General features: G+C 47.5%; 1 protein-coding gene across 2 annotated transcripts in view; it reads right to left on the bottom strand.

Moving 5' to 3' along the window:
- The window catches only part of GNAO1 (G protein subunit alpha o1), a 141,215-nt gene that overhangs the window by 3,440 nt on the left and 120,294 nt on the right, over positions 1-17,481 (bottom strand). The window contains exons 7-8 of one of the 2 annotated variants that reach the window (XM_014880835.2): positions 13,348-13,501; positions 3,069-9,341 (exon numbers count right to left, since the gene is read on the bottom strand). In XM_014880835.2, coding sequence (XP_014736321.1) covers positions 9,154-9,341; positions 13,348-13,501 — 342 coding nt within the window. In that variant the 3' untranslated portion in view covers positions 3,069-9,153. Of the gene's footprint in view, positions 1-125; positions 280-3,068; positions 9,342-13,347; positions 13,502-17,481 lie in introns of those variants that run through there. The other variant, XM_014880836.2, reaches the window with a different exon arrangement.

The following is a 17,481-nucleotide window of genomic DNA, read 5'->3' as shown; positions in this document are numbered from 1 at the left end:
GCTCGTGAGGTGCTTTTGCAGTGATTTTTGCACCCCCAAAGGCGCCCTGTCCCCTCTGTCCCCCCAGCCCCCGTGGCGCAGGGTGGGTGTCACAGCGGCTGTGCCGTGTCAGCCCCAGGACCTACCTGTGTACTCAGGGAAGCAGATGGTCAGAGGTGACTTCTTAATCTTCTCAGCAAATAGGTCTTTCTTGTTGAGGAAGAGAATGATGGAGGTATCGATGAAGAATTTGTTGTTACAGATGGAGTCGAAGAGCATGAGAGATTCGTGCATGCGGTTCTGCAAAGGGGAGCACAGAGGGAGGAGAGGGGAGAGAGGAAGGCAAAGACAGAGAGTTAGAGGAGAGAAGAACATTTCTTGTGAACTGAAATGGTTAGAAGGCAAAAAAAATCTCTGCAATAAGACAGTGGTAAATTTGAGCTGGTTACAAAGGTGGAAGAAATGAAGTATTGTGCTCCTCTTGGGCTGGAGGCCAGGGCAGGTGTGGGGCTGCAGCTGATCCTCCCCCACATCCCTGTGGGGCCACTCTGGCAGGGCAGACACTTGAAACCTCAAGGAAGAGCAGGAAAGTAATTTGCTCCTCCCCTGCCTCACCAAAGGAGTAGGGGAGGGGTCCTGTCTCTCTTCAGGGACTGAGGCATCCTTTGGAGAGCCCAAATAAAGGATGGACAGACAGCATCAGCCAGCAGCTCAGACACACTGGGTATGGGAACTGGGATGGAGGGGACTTTGGCCATCCCAGAGTGGTCCTATGGATCTGCCTGGAAGGGTACTTGGCACTGAGTGGTGTCATTGAGGTGAGACCAGTGCCAAGGTATTGCCCAGAGGTTGGGGCAAGTCCTGTCCCTGGAAAAATCTTCTGCTCAGCTTTGAAAATACCTGTGCTGGCTGGGTTGCTCCTAAGAAATCCCAAGGAGGTAACCTGCATAATCCCAAGGTGGTAACCAGTACAGGTGCCTCTGCCAGCCCATTTCCCAGCTCTCCTGAGAGTTCTGGGCTTGTAGGCTTCTCCAGGGGGAATTTAAGCTTGGAAAAGCTTTGGTAGGAGCATAAGGGTAAATTTCTAAAAGCTGTAGATTTGTTGGGTTTTTTCCCTATTTTTTTTTCCATTTACATGTGGATAAAACCTATAAACAGTCATTTTTCCCCTATGCTACCAAAATTTCTTAAGAAGTGGAGAGCAGACAGCAGGACAGGAGGAGGTGAAGTGAGGTTGTCTTGTGCCCCATGGGCTGCCACAGGGCCCCACAGAGCAGGTGTTCCCATGCAGGTGCATGCACTCACTGTTAGTGTGAAGGTGCCACTGGACAGGACAGATCTGGCCCTCCAAGAGCTCCCAAGCATTTTCTCCATCATTAACTTGCTCTTAGAATCACCAGAAAGCCATTCCCTGCTGGTCCACTGACAGTTTTGGGGAATGATTCAGGAGGTCCCTGTGTCCCTTTCATTGTTTGTACCCACCTCATTTCTACTGAACTTGCAGATTCTGGTGCAAACCCAGGGCTTGGTGAAGTCTGAAGCTGCTGCCCCTCCCTGTAACCCCCTCTGGGGCCGAGTCCCCCAGTTCTGGCTCCACTGCCTCAAGCTCACACGGGGACACAGCTGCTCACAAAATCCTTGTGGAAATCTCCTGGAAAGGTGTGTACACAGGAGGCTCTGCAGTGGGAGGGGAACCCTCCTACAGCAAATGTCCCCACAACGTCCCCCCACAGCTCCTTTTTTTGGAGGTGCAGCAAAAGGGGCTCCAGACTCACTGAAGATTTGTGAGAACACACGTGTTTGCTAATGAAATGATGACCCAATTGCACATTTTGCAGTTTTCCATGAATGTTTTATTAGTGAGTCATTTTATTAGCTCCACTTCAATGGTAGCTCCTGCATGCAAAATTTAGCAGCTGTCTGATTTCATCTTGAAAGGCTCCGCGATTGCACTGTCGGTTCCTTCACAAAGAGTAGCTGGGGATGCCAAGCAGGCGCTTCCCAAAGCCTTGGGACTTCAATTTGATCCTTATCTTGAAATAAAAAAAGGGCCTTATTCATAGGGAAACTAGAAAATGCCACAAAAGGATGTGGTGGTTCTTGACTTGTGGCTGTTGCGAAATTGCTGGGTCTTGAGATTTTCATGGAGTATCAGGATGGGCTTTTCCTTGTTCATCTCTGATGGTGTCCATATATGTATTATATTTAAATAAAGAAGTGATGGTATTGGTGGAAAAGCAGCTGAAATAAAGCTTCTGCCCAGTGAAATGAGAATTTCCGTTCAGGTAAAATAACCCTGATGACCTCAGGATTCTGAACACCCAGGCAGAATCTGAGCAGGATGGTGTCCTGCGGGAAGTTTTAAAAATCCCCAATACACAAAGCAAAATCCTTTCCCTCTCAGCCATTTGCTTTTCTCAAGGCTGGCCTGTAGTTCTGTCTGATTCGTAGGATGGGCCATGTAGGAATTCCTGTCTGAGAATGGGTCCAGCTGAAGCCACATCACTGGAAGTTGGTGAAGTCAAGTTGGAGCAATGGTTCACTTTCCTTTGCTGAGGTTTATAGAAAATTTTCTCTCAGTTTCTTCAAGTTGTTTACTTCTATATTATGCTCCAAATAATGGAAGATCTTTAGTATAAACGTAAAAGAACAAACTGGCTCAAGCATTGTTTTAAAGGGAGGGATGCTCCGTGTTTTGTGCTGCTGCAAGGAGGAGAACACATCTACTGAATTGAACCAGCAATGGGTCTTCTGACTGTGCTCACACAAAGAGACTGTGGAAAAGCAAAGCTTGTGACTTGTGAAGGATTTGTAACTGATGTGGTGGAGGAAACAGTCGGGCAGCAAGGATGCTCTGCTCTGCTGCTGCCTCTGGTGAGCAAAGGAAGAAAAATTCCAGCCAAATACTTACATAAAATGAAGTATCTTTTGGTTATATCCTTTTCAAATTCCTTATTTCCAGGTGAATGAGGCTCTGGCAGACAGCTGGTGCTGTGTGTTGTGCAAGTGCTTGTGGAGTAGCCATAAGGTTAAATAACAAGTTCGAGAAGCTGGACACGCTCAAGGGAGACACAATAAAACCACTCTCACACTAGAAAAGAGCTGGCACTTTATTAACATTTTGTAACTAATAAATACATTACCAACAGCCAATAAATTATTACAATAACTAACGCTCTATTAAACCAATGGACAGTCACTCTTCGTACAAAATTACAGTTAATACAGTTTGGGCCATCAAACATGCAGGAGAAATGAATCAGCGGGAAACCAGCAAAAGGAAAATGGTGACGGCCTCCGGCGATCCTTTGGGAAATGTGATGGGGAGCAGGGAGCCCAGAGGCAGGGTGATGGTCGCTCCTCCCTTGTCGAGCTGAAGTGGGAAAAAGGAGCAGGGAAATAGGGCTGAGGAGCACAAATTAGGGACTGGACTAATTAACAGGGCCATGGCTGGTGCTTAAGCAACCCTATCTGCTTGCCCAGCACCACCGGCTCAGTCCAGCACTGGAAAAGCTGGTGAGAGTCAGGCACTGCTGAAAATGGTGTTTTACCTGCCATGATCTCTTCTCCCCACCTGGAGCAGTGGCTTTAGCTCTGGAGCTGTTTGCCTGCACTACAGTCAGGACTGGGTCTTAACTTCCAAGACACGGGGTGGAAGAGGGCGTGGGGCAGTGAGCATCCAGCCAGCTCCCAGCCCCTCTCTCTCTTCTCCTGGTCTCTCCTCCCTGTGCCTACTGCACTGTGTCCATGAACAGAGCTGCCCTCCGGGGAGATGGGGCTGTTTCTGGAATCCAGCTCCCTCTCCCTCTGCCTGCAGGGTACCAGCTGGAGGCTTTGGTCCTCCTCTCACTAAGGCATTGGTGTTTAAGGGTTGCACTTGCTTGTGTTTGCACACAAATAAAGCTCTCACAGACTGCTGGTTGGGGCATGAGTGGTCCTGTGCAAAGTCCCTTCCCATAGCCACATTCTCAGTCTAACTATATAGGTCATGTACCTATATCTGTCAGCATCAATTATCTTGTGCCAGTGCTGGAGCTCAGAAATGACACGGTACCCTCAAGTCTCAGGAGCCTCGGGGTGTGCTTGCCTGCTCTTTCCTGTAGGGAGGTAGAGGCAAGACCATGGTCTGCAATTTTGTGCCACTTGGACCACATCTCTGCTTTCTCATGTGTGCACTGAGGATACAAGTGAGTGATGGGTCTGGGTGCTCAGGGTGATGCTCAGTAACACCATTTCTACTGACCTTGATGTGTCCAGTGTCAGATCACTAATGAGTGTTTTAGTCTCCTTGGAAATGGTTGTGGAGTTTTTGGTGGAAAGCCTCAAGACATGAAAACACCCAAGCACACTGAAAATAAGCTTCCCTAACTCACTTGACAGATGGTCAGCCTTCTTCCCAGGAACTCAGCAACTCCCTGGTGCCAGGAGACTTTGTGACCACAAGAAGCTTGGGACATGTAACACAAACTAACAGTGCAGGGTTGGTCCCTATCCCAGGACTGACTGCAAATCCCCCCAGCGGCAATGTCTGCCTTGTTGAGCTGTGTAGTGAGGCTGGGCACACAGGACCTTCTGGCAAAACGACATCTTCTATATCACATCCTGACCTCTTGGAGATTGCACTCCTGGACTGAGAACAAGGTCTGTTCCCTTGCAGACAAGCACTGGGCTCATGCCATGATAGATTAAACCCATCAGATATATTTTAACAGACATTAAAGATTGCCCTCATTAATACTTAGTGTCCTGTAAAACAAAATCACATCAGCAGAGGAGGCACGGCGGGCTCCTCCTGAGGCTGCTCTCCCCTCCATGGAGGGACAGGCTGGCCGGCCACCCAGGAAAGCTGGCTGAAGGCTAGGAGCTAATTCCGGTACAGAGCTCCTGAGAGAGATGCATTTGGAAGAGCGAGCGGGCAGCAGCAGGGCTGTGGCCGTGCGGGCGCAGGGCAGCAGGGATGCTCCGCAGACGGCAGGGCCAGATGGCCGCGCCGAGCGCTCCCGCTGTCCTGCCGCTCCGCCGGGCTCCTCCGGCCCCCTCTGAGAAACAGACTGTGTGCCACTTCTGTATGCAACATTAAAATCTGCCTTTGGCAGTCTGGGGCTGGATTTTAGTGTGTGCTTTCCCAGAGCGTGGTTATTGCTCGTTCTCCCAGCCAGCCCAGCTACCGCATCCTCCCAATGGCTCTGCAGCTCAGCCCGGCAGCGCTGCAAGACTTTGCCTGTACGGGTTTCTCTATTTCATTGAAATTGTTGTTTAAATAAAGAAGCTATTTGCATTTTTGTGGTCTCATGGCTCCACAACCGACCCTGTCATTGACTACGAAGCAAGCCGACAGGGAGCTTCCTTGTTTCTTTTTGCTGCTGTCTGAAGCTCATCATGAGTTGCTAATGCTGCTTTCAATGCTGACACCCCTTCGGATGCTTCTGTTGCTGGAACAGTGATCTGAGTCGTTAAAAAAAACCTTCTGCATACCAAAAAGGGCTTTTTTTTTTTTGCAGATTTCCACATTAGCTTTGAAGGGCAGCAGGGTGGATACATAGCTGTTTCAATTTTGTGCTTTTAAAATCTATCCTCCATGCCCTGGTAGGATTTCTGATGCAACTGTACCAGTTGCAATATCCCTGCTATGTGGAGACTGCAAATGAAATACAGCTCTGGATCTCCACGGGTCTGGATTCAGAGTATGGCAATTGCAAAGCACAAGGGGCAGTTAAGAAAAGGCTTTTGAAAGCAGGCAATGCATTTCAAGGTACTTTTTAAGCAACTGCTGCAAGAATTGCTGGTGTTTAGAAAAAGCACGGGGCAAAAGATTGCTTGTGGAAGGCACATTTGTCAGGAAGGGCTTTGGAGGATGCAGAAGCCAGCAGTGAGTAATAATTTGGCAGGCGTTCTGGAGACACAAATCTGTACGTGGCCATCAAGCAGGAGAAATTGTAGTGTTTAACACTGGAAGCATTTCATCTTCCAAAGGCTGTTTCCAGCATTTGTCAGTGAATCCTCATGACACTCGTGTGAGGGAGGGAATGTCAGCAGCAGCAACTGAGATGAAGCTTTAGACACACAATATGCCAAAGAAAATGAAAGAAGAGGCTTTGTGTGGCAACATTTCCTCTGCTTTTTGTCCTTGTCTCCCCATGGGGCACCAGCTGTTGATGGTCACCAATGTGCCAGCGACCTGCTGGAGCTGCAGAGGGGGCTTGGACCTCCCAACTGGCAAAGTTGGGAATGGGTTAACTGAATCCAGCCTGGAGAGTGGTAAAGTGCACTGAGCCAGCACTGGCCACTTGACTGCATTTGGCAGTTTGGAGTTGAATTAATTTAAATTGTCTTTACCAAAAATATTCCTGTTTGCTTTATGCTAGGAGTTCACAAAGCCTTGGTGTGGTGCTGCCTTCCCTGGGAACAGCTTCTGTTACTTATTTGCTTGGATAAAACATCATTCACAGCAAGGGGAGGGGTAGGAAGAGAAAATCTCCAAAACTCCAGTGCTTCTGATCAAAGTCTTCTTACAGAGCTTAATAAAGACCTGCATCCCTGCCAGCACCAGCCATCATTACTTTGGGTCCAGTGGTTACACAGGTTAAGTACCAAATGTAGCCAATGTGTGGTTTTTCTGCCCTGGGTTTGACACAACACCCACGAGATGCTGGGTGCTGCTGCTGGGGCTCAGACAGATGTGTGGGTGGGCTGTGGCATGAGAAGCAGAGAGGAGCTCCTGGTTTTGCTGGCCAGCTCTTTGCAGGAGCCAATGTCATTGGAGGCATTTTAAGGCCGAGATGGTGAAGAGAAAGGTGGCTGCTGGCTTGTGCCAGAGCAGGGGAGGCAGGGAGTTGTGTTATTGCTGTTAGTGCCCAGCAGAGCAGCAGCAGGTCCTTGCTGTACAATAGTAAATGCATCATTTAATGCTCTCTAGGGGTTACTGACAGCTACCAGCCATGCCGGGCTGCAGCTGCTTGGATGGGTGACAGACACCTCGTTTTCCTCTGCAGGCCCTCCCTGCTTGCCTCAGGGTGCTCACATCCCTGGCTGGGGATTTGTCACAAACACTGTCCTAGCAGAGCACAGCCCCTGATGGCGACTCTCCTCTGGCTCCCAGGTGCCCTTCTCTTCCCATCCTCCCTGCTGTCTCAATCTGCCTCGTCTCCCTTCAGCAGCTTCTCTCCCAAAATGTTCCCTAAGCCTCTCCCACTGTCCTCTCCCTCCTGTGCCACCATATGTGCTCCTGTCACTGCCTCCTGCACACTGACGCTCACCTGGGCCCTCCCCTCGGGCTGTGCTGCTCCGGGCTGCTCTCACACCATCTCTCCTAAATGGGCACAGGGAGTAGAGATCTTGTCCCTCTCAACCACAGCCCTGCAGAGACCTCCTGAGACCTGAAACCAATCCTAGATCAGGCTCCCAAGAGAGGACACTGAACTTGTGGCTAGCCTGCGTGTTTTTCAAGATAATGGACTTCTAAGAGAGGCAGAGAAAAGGCAAGGATTAACATTGCCCACCTGCCCCCAGGTGAGGTGGGCCCTGAGTGGGACCTCAGAGGTGGCTGTCTCACCCAGACAATAAACTAGCTTTTGGGGTGGACTTGTAAGAGTCCCTCCATGTCCACAGAGGTGACACCCACCTCTCACATTCCCTTCTGCCTTCAGCTCAGCAGCACCCAGAGTTCTTGGTGGTGGCCACATGTACCTCAGCCCACCTCCATTTGTCCTCTCTGAGCCCCCAGTTTTGCTGTGCTGGGTGCTACCCTCGCCCTTCCCACTCCTCTCCCCTGCCCTTCCTTCTTCCTTTCCTTGCACTTTTCTTTCCTACTCCATCACTTGGCTCAAATCAGCTCCCTGAGCTCTCCTTTGCCAGTGTTAACCATCCACCTCAATATAGATACTGCTAAAGAATGCCCTGACTGGAGACACCAACCCTGGAGCTGTCAATCTGGGATGCTCAGGCAGGAGGTGACACAGGAAAGCCACTGGCTTGTGCTCAGCCAAGGAGGCTCAGAACACAAGGCTGGGCTTCTCAAGGGGTTTAGGTGCCCAAGGGGCAATGAAGGGTCACGAGGTTCTTGCACACTTTGCTGCTACCCAAACACAGGGAGGTTTCCCAAAGCACCTTTCCCCATCTCAGGCACTTGAATGTCAGACTCTGCCTACAGGAAGCCAGGGCTCAATATTTTTCGTGCACCCCAGCATGTAAAGGCTGAAGTTTGGAAAGTGATGCTGCATGTGTGCAGGAGCATCACCTCTGCTCAATCACTAAGGCTGGGAGGTGCTGTGGGAAAGGTCCCCAGGCTGGATTCCTTGTCAGGATGCCACTGAGTGTGGAGTCTCCATCAGGACACCATTCCCAGGGCATCTTCACTGCCTACACTCCAGGGGTCCCAGCCCAGTGCCTCCATGGCCTCCATGGAAGTGCCTCAGAAATGGGTTACAGCAACCACTAGATAAATTTTATCATTAATTTTGAAAAACTTGAGGTAAAACTGCTACCAGTAATGAATGCTTTTAGACAAGGCTTAGTAGGCTTTGTTACTGTGTCCCTGTTACTCAGACACCAGCTGAACTCGATATGGCTGTTTTACTTGTTCAAATAGCTGGAAAAAAGGAGAATGTACAAATCCAAGCTATGGTGGCTGCATTCAACACCAAACCCTCCAGCTTTGGGTCAGAACTGGAGCTGTAAGGTACCCTCAAAATGAGCAGGTTGTATTTAGCACTTCCCAAAGGAATAGTGTTTAAAAAAAAAAAAGGCAAATAACCAGGAGAATGAACAATATCCCTTAATTTTCAAGCAAAAAAAAAAAAAAGTTTTGGTTCCAAACTACACTGTTCCTGACCAGTATTTTAAGGCTTTGATTTTTTTCTCTCTTTAAAACTGAAGTATTTTTGTCTTTTGGCAGTTGAAATGCACTTTGTGGGAAATGCGTTAGCTCCCTGCACGACACTGTGAATTGGAACGGAGGAGTAGAACGGGGCAGCAAGGGAATGAACCAAAAATGAGCCAAAATAAAATAAAACGGGTCTGGGGAAAGCAGAACTTGCTGCAGAGTTTTCTGGGACGGGAGGAGGGAATTATGTATTTCTTCCTTGTCATCTTCTGAGGAGGAAAAAACAAGGAAAGGGAGGACCTGTCCGCGGCACCGGAGGATGCTCCGGGCGGGTGCCCGGGGAGGAGGGAGCTTCAGTAGAGTCCACACCCCCGCAGGTTGTTGGCGATGATGACATCCGTGACGGCGTCGAAGACGAACTGGATGTTGTTGGTGTCGGTGGCGCAGGTGATGTGAGTGTAGATCTCCTTGTTGGCAGACTTGTTCTTGCTCTCGTACTGGGTCTGGATGTACGCCACCGCCTCCGTGAAAGCGTTGGGGCCTGCAGGAGAGCCGAGAGAAACGGGAAAGAACGGGTTAAAGCAGCGCCAGGACTTGGGAGTCTGCAGGAATCCCCTGTGAGTGGGGATGTGGGGAGCTTGCTGCAGCCCAGGTGTCCTCTCTCCATCTCAGGGATGGACACCACTACCAGCCAGGATTGCTGCCAGGCAGGAGATGCTCCCTGACTGTCAGCTCAGCTGTATTTTTATTCTGAGTTGCTGTTTATAGTCTACAGAGACGAAATGGATGGGGGAGCTGAGTGTTAAACAGGCTGTGATGGAAGAAATTCCACATCATGGTGACAAAAAAAGGGAAGAAACCTGCCAGAAATGCAGTAAGTGTTTGACCTAGGGAAAAGGCTTAGCTTTTTTCCCCTTTTTAGATTTTTTTTTTTATTAAAGCTTCCATTTTGATGGAAGAGTTAACATGAATTGAGGGCAGTATTGGTAGCTGTGCCCTCCTTTTCCTAAATCATTAAGAGAAAGGGACACAAAAAGATCCAGCCTCTGTTACAGAGAAAAATGGGCTTTTCTCAAAAAAAAAATCCTCAAAACCCAACAAAAAGACTGATACAAAATGTCCCTTTCTTTTTCAGGAATTAGGATTGCAGTACTCTCTGCTACAGCCATGACTAAAATCACACTGTGGGGAGTTTCTTGTTTTGATATATAGAGATGCCTGTGCCAAACCTCATCAATCCTCAAATTTTGTGTTAAAAAAAGCTTAGAAGGAGTCATGCAAATGAGCAGATCCTTTCTCCCCTGGCCAGCTCACACACACGGCTCCACTTGGGCACCTCCTCAAGGCTGATGAAGGCTCTGGCTGGCCTGGAGTGCAGCTCCCAGCACTGCCAGGCACTGCCTGACCCCCAAAAGGCTCCACAATGGTAACACTGCTTCTGCTTTTGTGTCTCTTCCTCTCCATGATGCTTTACTGATGGGAAATGCTGTTATTTGCTAGAGAGAGGCTTGCTGGGGCTGGAGATGTGCTGTGGTGGAAGGCAGCTGCTCTGGGAAATCCCACTTGAACACACATGCACTGCTAGTTGAAGACACAATGTCATGAAGACCATGGGGCTTGAGAAAAAGTGTGAATTAAGAGAAGCAGGGTTTCTTCTGGGAGCAGGTTCTTCCATGAAGAGCTGTGTAAAGAATCAGTTCCATGTGCTGAGCACAACCAGGAGGGTATTTTATGAACAGGAAGTTGGTTGTTCAAAGACATGAGGATTTAGATGCTTGATTCTGTCTAGGAGAGCAGAGAATCACTAATGACAGCTTGGTTTAAATCAAGCCATGGATTCTGCTGCTGCTTCACTAAGTATTGTGGATTAGTTAAAAGCATGCATGAATTAAGGGGATGGAAACAGTGCTCCAGCAAACAGCAGGCAAATTTCGTGAATTCAGTCTTCTAATAATTCCCTGTCAGCAGAACTAATGGACATCAGAAATTTCATTTCATTAAAAGCATTTTGTGGAACCTACTTGTGATGTTGAAAGTCTGTTTTTTTCAGTTTATAGGCTTTTATCAAATAATTCTTTTTAACTCCAGGGCAACATTCTAATAATGTTGCTTTTTCATGAGGCCACGAGGATTTCATCCTGTGGGCTGTGGCCAGCAAAGCAGGGGCAAGCAGGCTGAAGTGTGTGCTGGGGTCTAAAGCCTGGGCTGAATGTTAGCACAGCTAACTCATAACAGCATTGCTGAACACCTGGGGTGAGAGAACTCCTTACCTCAGATCCCTGCTGGGTCAGTAAAAGGACTTTCAGCAGTCAGACTTCCTGCCTCTCTGATGGCACAAGAGGGACAGGAGATCTGCTGAAGATCTCTGGCACTGTGAGAACTCCCAGCTTCCAGAAAAGCATCTTGAAGGAATTTAGAGCAGCTTTGGGGTTCCCTGAAACTTGGAAAAGTTTGGTTTGGTTCACTTGCAGCTGAAGTGCTCCAGACAGAAGCTTTGTTTTCCTCTGTAAAATCAGCCAAGAGCTTAGCTCCATGTGTATGAATATCTGCCTTCCCCACTTCCCTCTTGGGCTGGGACAGCTTGGGAAGGAATATGAAAAATGACATTCCTTCTTGTTCTAGTCTCTCTGACATCAGGGGTTCAGTAAGAATGTTATTTCAGACTGAGGTTTCTGAGGGACCACAGTGAAGATCTACAAAACCAGGTGCACAAAATGTGATCAGGAAGGAGTGGGAGGTGAAGGTTTGCTTCACTGAGAAAAAGGAAGGGAAGAGGACATGACAGAAACCATCCAATATACAGAAGCTCTGCTGTAAAGAAGATGGTGATGAGCTGCTCTACAAGCCATCCAAACACAGCAATCTAATTTGCAACCAGGAAAATCTGGGGTAGGCATTATTGTGAGCTCAGCTGTAAAGACCGAAATTTCCATGATTAGATTCTTTCAGACAAATGTGTTGGGAATATGTTGGTTCTGTCTGGACCAAGCAGATGACTAGATGGCTGAAATGTGCTGGTAGTGACAAACACCAAAATCTTCCCTGGAGAGGAAGCCTGCAGATGTTCTGAATTCAGCTGGAGTTATTCAGCTCCACGGCCACAGACCATTCAGTGCAAAGCAGCAATGAGGGATCGCTTTTGTCTATTCACAGTGAAAAATCAAGTGCTCAGAGATAAGAAGCACTGGTTAATAATTTGTTGGCCTGCCCAGAACTGTGACACTTCTGGTACTCCTGGTTCACAACTATGTTTCCTGACAAAGAGATTGGCTTCTCTGTCTGTCGGCTTGATTCATCTGGATGTCTCCGGTGAGTTTAAATAATTCATGACGATAAAAGTTGATTTTTGTGCCATCTCAGAATGGTAATGAGGGTTTGTGGAAGCTGGTGAGATGCAGAGGGAAGCAGCAGGGTGCAGCTGCAGCCTTTGCATGGGTGATGTACTCCCATCATTAGCAGGTCAGATGCCAGGCAGGCAGCAGGGGCTTCTTGCACACTGCCCATCCCAGAGCTCCTGCTCTCAACTCCACGAGTCACCAAGGCCTCTTTCTCCCCAGCCAAGCTCAGGGCATGGCTCTCTGTGGCTCTCCTCTGCCTGCACTATGGGTTAAGAGGTGTGGGAAGATCAGAATATGAAACACCTTGTTTTCTACCTGCATTTAACTTGAAATTAACTGGATTTTTCATGTCCAGACCCTGATGTCAGCAAAGCTGAGAGCAAAACTGGGGACTCTTCAACTAATGTGATGAAAATGTATTGCTTGAGCTGAAAGCAAGCTGTGAGACCTGCTGTCTGCATACCGGAGGGCTGATCATGGAATCATAGAATGGTCTGTGCTGGAAGGGATCTTTAAAGATCATCTAATCTAATGTAGTGGTTGTAGGGAGCAGGGACACCTTCAACCGGGTCAGGTTGCTGAGAGCCTCATCCAGCCTGGACATGAATGTTTCCAGGATCATGATGATTCTACAGTCCCACAGTGCCTGGAAGTGGAGAAAGTGGCCAGGAACTGCAGAGGGATTCTTGTTGTGGCCATAAGGGAGCATGGTTGGGTATGAAAGAACAAAGCTGTACTCCAGCTGAGGACAGCCTAACAAACGCTGTGTGTTGGTCTCCTGGAGACCAGTCACCCATTTATAATGGTTACACTCACTGCACCTTTCTGAGAGACCTCCAAGAAGGTTCATGATCCTGTGTGACACAGGGAACCAGTGCACATGGGTCTGGGGAATGCACAGCATCCCCACACCTGCAGGTGCTGGCTTGGCATCAAACACTGGTGAGGTGCAGATCAGACACCCAAATCAGTGGTGGTGGCCCTTTGCCAGCAAAGAACTTGGGTCAAGTCATCCTCCTGCTTTAAGTGGACCATGATGAGGGTGATCCTTTGGCACTTACTGAAATAAAACTTGTACTGAAGCCCATGGGATCTCTAGCTCTGCATCTTTAGCCTCGTTGCCTGTTACACACTACAGCATCAGCCTGGCTGGGGAGAGTTCTGTGGTTCTTTTGCTAAACACTCCTGTACAGCCAAATTTCTCATTACCTGTGTACTCAGGAAAGCAGATACTCAGTGGAGATTTCTTAATTTTCTCCTCAAATATGTCCTTCTTGTTTAGAAACAGGATGATAGATGTATCTGTGAACCATTTGTTGTTGCAGATGCTGTCAAAAAGCTTCAGAGATTCGTGCATGCGGTTCTGCAATAGAAAGGAAAGATCACATCAGGCCAAAGCCAGCGACCCCCGGATGTTCAACACGTAGGGAAATCTAAAACAACTAAATTAAGGAGGAAAGCAACGAAAAAGAAAATCTACAATATACATAATAAATTTATGTATACATACAGCTGAACATATACATACACAGATGCAATCCCTATTACATTTGACATACAATTAGTAACTTAAGGGCATTTAACAATACAGAGCTGTTTTGATTTTGCATAACATTAATTTACAGGATCCCAGCTCATAGAAATCATCATGCACCATGCATGGATGGAGAATTATTTTTGCCCTTTGATCAGATTTATGTGTCGGTGTAGCTCATGCAGATTTTCTAAAACGTTTTCAATAATTTTTCTAAAATGTTTTTCCACTTTCTCGAATGTGTGCGGCACACAACTGGTTGGGTACATTAACCAAGGACTGGTAGATCCTTGAATTAATCTAGAGTTGGAAGCAGACATCAAGGTGACATAATTTTGGAAATGACCTTGCCGTGACCTTTGCCTGGTTTTGTTATTTTGTTTAGTGTCTGTTGTTGGGCTTTTAATTTTTAAACTTTTTTGTTTTAGTTCTCTTGGAAGATGGCTCAACAGAAAGTGTCTTACAGAGAGGGAAAAAAGTGAAAAAGGAAGAGAAAATAGTATAAAAAGGATAAACATAACAAAGAACATCTAAGAACAACCAGACTAGAAGTCAGGCTACCACTAGTGTTAGCTCATGCCTCTGGAAGAAGATTAGCAGAAGAGCCATACATCCAAATGTACGCACAGTGAGAAGTCAGCTTTTTGGTTATAGGCCATGCAAAAAGGACACGGAAAAAGAGAGAGATAAGAGGAATGAAAAAACCAGACCAGTTAGAGAGTTGCACAGTCCGCCACATGGCTTTATGGTGGTGGAAAGAGCTCACGGCAAAGTCAACCAAGTGTCATGTTCCCTGCTGCTTTCAACTCTCAATTCGGTTTTTCTTTTTTTTTTTTTTTTTTTTTTTTTCTCGGTTCAAGAGAAGCTTCATACCTGCCAAATTTGGTTGGTCTCTCAAATGCTCATTTTTTGGCCTTTGTTTGGCTAGATAAGGTTCAGACGGCCGAGGAAAAGCTGTGGAGGTGCCGAGGCTGGCGACGTTTGGCGCCGAGGCCGACGCCGGAGCGCGCACGCCGGTCGCGTGGCCATCTCTCAGCCGGGAGGCGCGGAGAGCAGGCGCGGTGAGGACGAAGCACACCCGAGAGTCAGGGGGTTATCAAAGGCAAAGCATGGTACAGACCAGACCGGCTCCTCGGCTTTTCCCAGCGGGATCTCCTTAGGACAGCACTCCCCAAACCCGCCAGAGTGCGTAAGAAATGGTTACAGCCATCACCACAGAGACACTGGAGAGAACAGGGCTGCACGGGATTGTTTCTGGAGGGTTTTTTGGGGTGGGTGCAGCATGTCCTGTTGCTCCCAGCCCTGGATTTGGGAATGTGGAGTGGTACGTGAGTCAGCCAGGGGCCTTCACCCCTCTCCCACTCCATTTCACACCTGTGCTGGCATAAAATTGAGCCCAGCACTTCACTGATTAACACATTCCTTTTCATTGATATGCTTTAGCATCTACTGAATGTTTCACACAGATAGAAGAGGCTCCGTGGATGAAAGGAACACCTGATCCAGCCCAGAGTGAAACAGGACACGTGTGATTTGCTGTGCCCTCTCTTGAATGACCCTGCATTTCCCCGACATTTCATCAACACACAGGGACGACGCAATCACATACAAACATAAAAATGCATTTGCTCATTGGGTCTCAGTTGCAACACATTGCTTATCTGGATCATCCTGTGCCTGTGGGCTGCTGTTTGCTAACCCATTTGGTACTGACTGATGTGGGAATCCCCAGAGCAATGCTCCTTTTTGCTACTTGGGGTGCCAAAATTGTAACCACATAGAAACCTGGTGTACAAGGGTTTTGTGCAGAAGACCTTTGGATACCCAAAGCCTTTGGAAGGAGAGAATGAAGTGGAGGGTGGTCAGGGGAACAGAAAGCAAATACAATTAACCATTTTTTAAAGCAGGGTCCCTCACAGAACATCTTAAATGACATTTTTACCATCCTTGCAAATTTAAACTAAAAGCGTGGAGAAACACATGAATGCTGCTTGTGGGCTAAACCCACAGCTCATCTGCAGCAGCCATCAGCCATCTGAGCAGCCTCATGCCACAGCTGCCAGACTGCACAGCCCTGGTGGAGAGCAGAGGGGTAAAACTGCTCTTCATGGTCTGGGGAGCACCATGGGTGACATTGGGTTTGCCTAAGAAACAGAAGCTGAGGACGTCTGAGCTGGGCTTCATTCATGGTTAGGTGAAGCCAACTTTTCTACAGTTGTAAGACTATGTAAGGATCTTACAGAAGTCCTCCTACTTCTCTTACCCAGTTTGATCAATTTGCATTAATGCATGTTAGCAGATGAGACTGTTTTCCCAAGAAATAGCAACTCTTAGTGTTCAGTGGTAACCAGAATATAGAATTACAGAATCACATACCCACAGCAATACAAACCAATACATCCCACTACAACATGAGGGTTACACTAAATGACGTCCATTCCTTTCAGATTCCAGAAACAAGTTTCAAAGCTTCCTAAGGCTGTCTGACCTGGCTTTCTGATCTCTATATGTTGATTTTTCCTCCAGCTTTGCCAGTCAGACAAGTAAACATAATGAACTACTCTGCCCGCTCATCCTTATTTATATGGGAAATTTTTTGGTCTTAAAATCCACCTTTTCCTTCTCCATCACTAAGGAGAAGATGACATTATTCCAAAGCCAGAAGATGACATTATTCCAAAGCCATAAATTGCTTTCTGTGTGTGGCAAAGGTGCAGAGCAATATTCTGGTGAGCAGGCACGGATGCTTCTGTTGTCATACCTGGATGCCATATGGGAAATGCTGCTGCATCCCAGGAGGGCTTCTGGAACCCCACCCATGGACACAAGCTGTCCTGGTGCTGGCTAGCATCAGGAATTCTCACTATCTCACTTTCCTTTCCCTTCCCAACTGTTACTAGTTCAATAGATGTTTGTAGGAGCCCTCCAACAGCTCAGGCAGACCCAGGAGCAGAGGCAAGGATGAGGAAGCAGTGTCTGGGTACCATATATAAAAGGACAGACTGCTGCTAAAGGAGGAGTGAGAAGTTAAATCCCCCAAATAATCCCACTCCTCCCAGTAAATCCACAGTGGAAGACCAATTGAGTCCCTTAGAACTTGCCTGGGGCCCCCTTTCTCTGTGATGGGGCAGATGTACCTATTCTGCTAGGAGACACTAAAAGTTACACTCCTCAAACTCTTAGATGAAGGGACACAAATTATTTCACCTGCTTTTGGACCCATCATACTGCTTTTTCTCACTTTACGTGGGTCTATCATTAAGGGAAGAGCTCTTCAGACACTAATTTCTTTATGTCACTCCCTATTTCAAAATTGGTATTTCAAGTCCTTACACTGGCAAATATTTCGTACCCCAACAAGAAAAGTAGCACCAACAACCATGTTACAGAGGAGTAACATTCACCCAAGCATATTCAAACTCCAGTTAACTTTTCCTGCACAGGACAAGAGACAGAATTGCTCATAGCTGAGTTCAGATGTCATTGCACAGCTGTGTTCCTGTCACTGATGTGAAGAGCAAACAGCTTTTCACTCAGCATGAGGGAGAAAGGATGCTGCAGTCAAGACTCTGTCCAGGCAGAAACACACGCATAAAAAACATATTTTTTTTTACCAGAGCATTGGAGGAGACCTGGTGTTTTCTGCAACACCCAATTAATTCAATATTTTCTGTTTTCCTTGGTGATTAAGTGCTAGCTGTCACGCGAACTATAAGGACACTGATGGTTATCCTAAGTACAACAACTCCATATTCTCTCTCCTGCTTATATTTCCTAAGATGTTCAAGCCACTTTGGCTTGCTTTGTCT

Source organism: Sturnus vulgaris, chromosome 12 (assembly GCF_052056855.1).
Source record: "Sturnus vulgaris isolate bStuVul1 chromosome 12, bStuVul1.hap1, whole genome shotgun sequence".
Lineage (NCBI taxonomy): Eukaryota > Metazoa > Chordata > Aves > Passeriformes > Sturnidae > Sturnus > Sturnus vulgaris.
The sequence above is the reverse complement of the archived record's forward strand: the minus strand, read 5'-3'. Positions and strand labels throughout refer to the sequence as shown.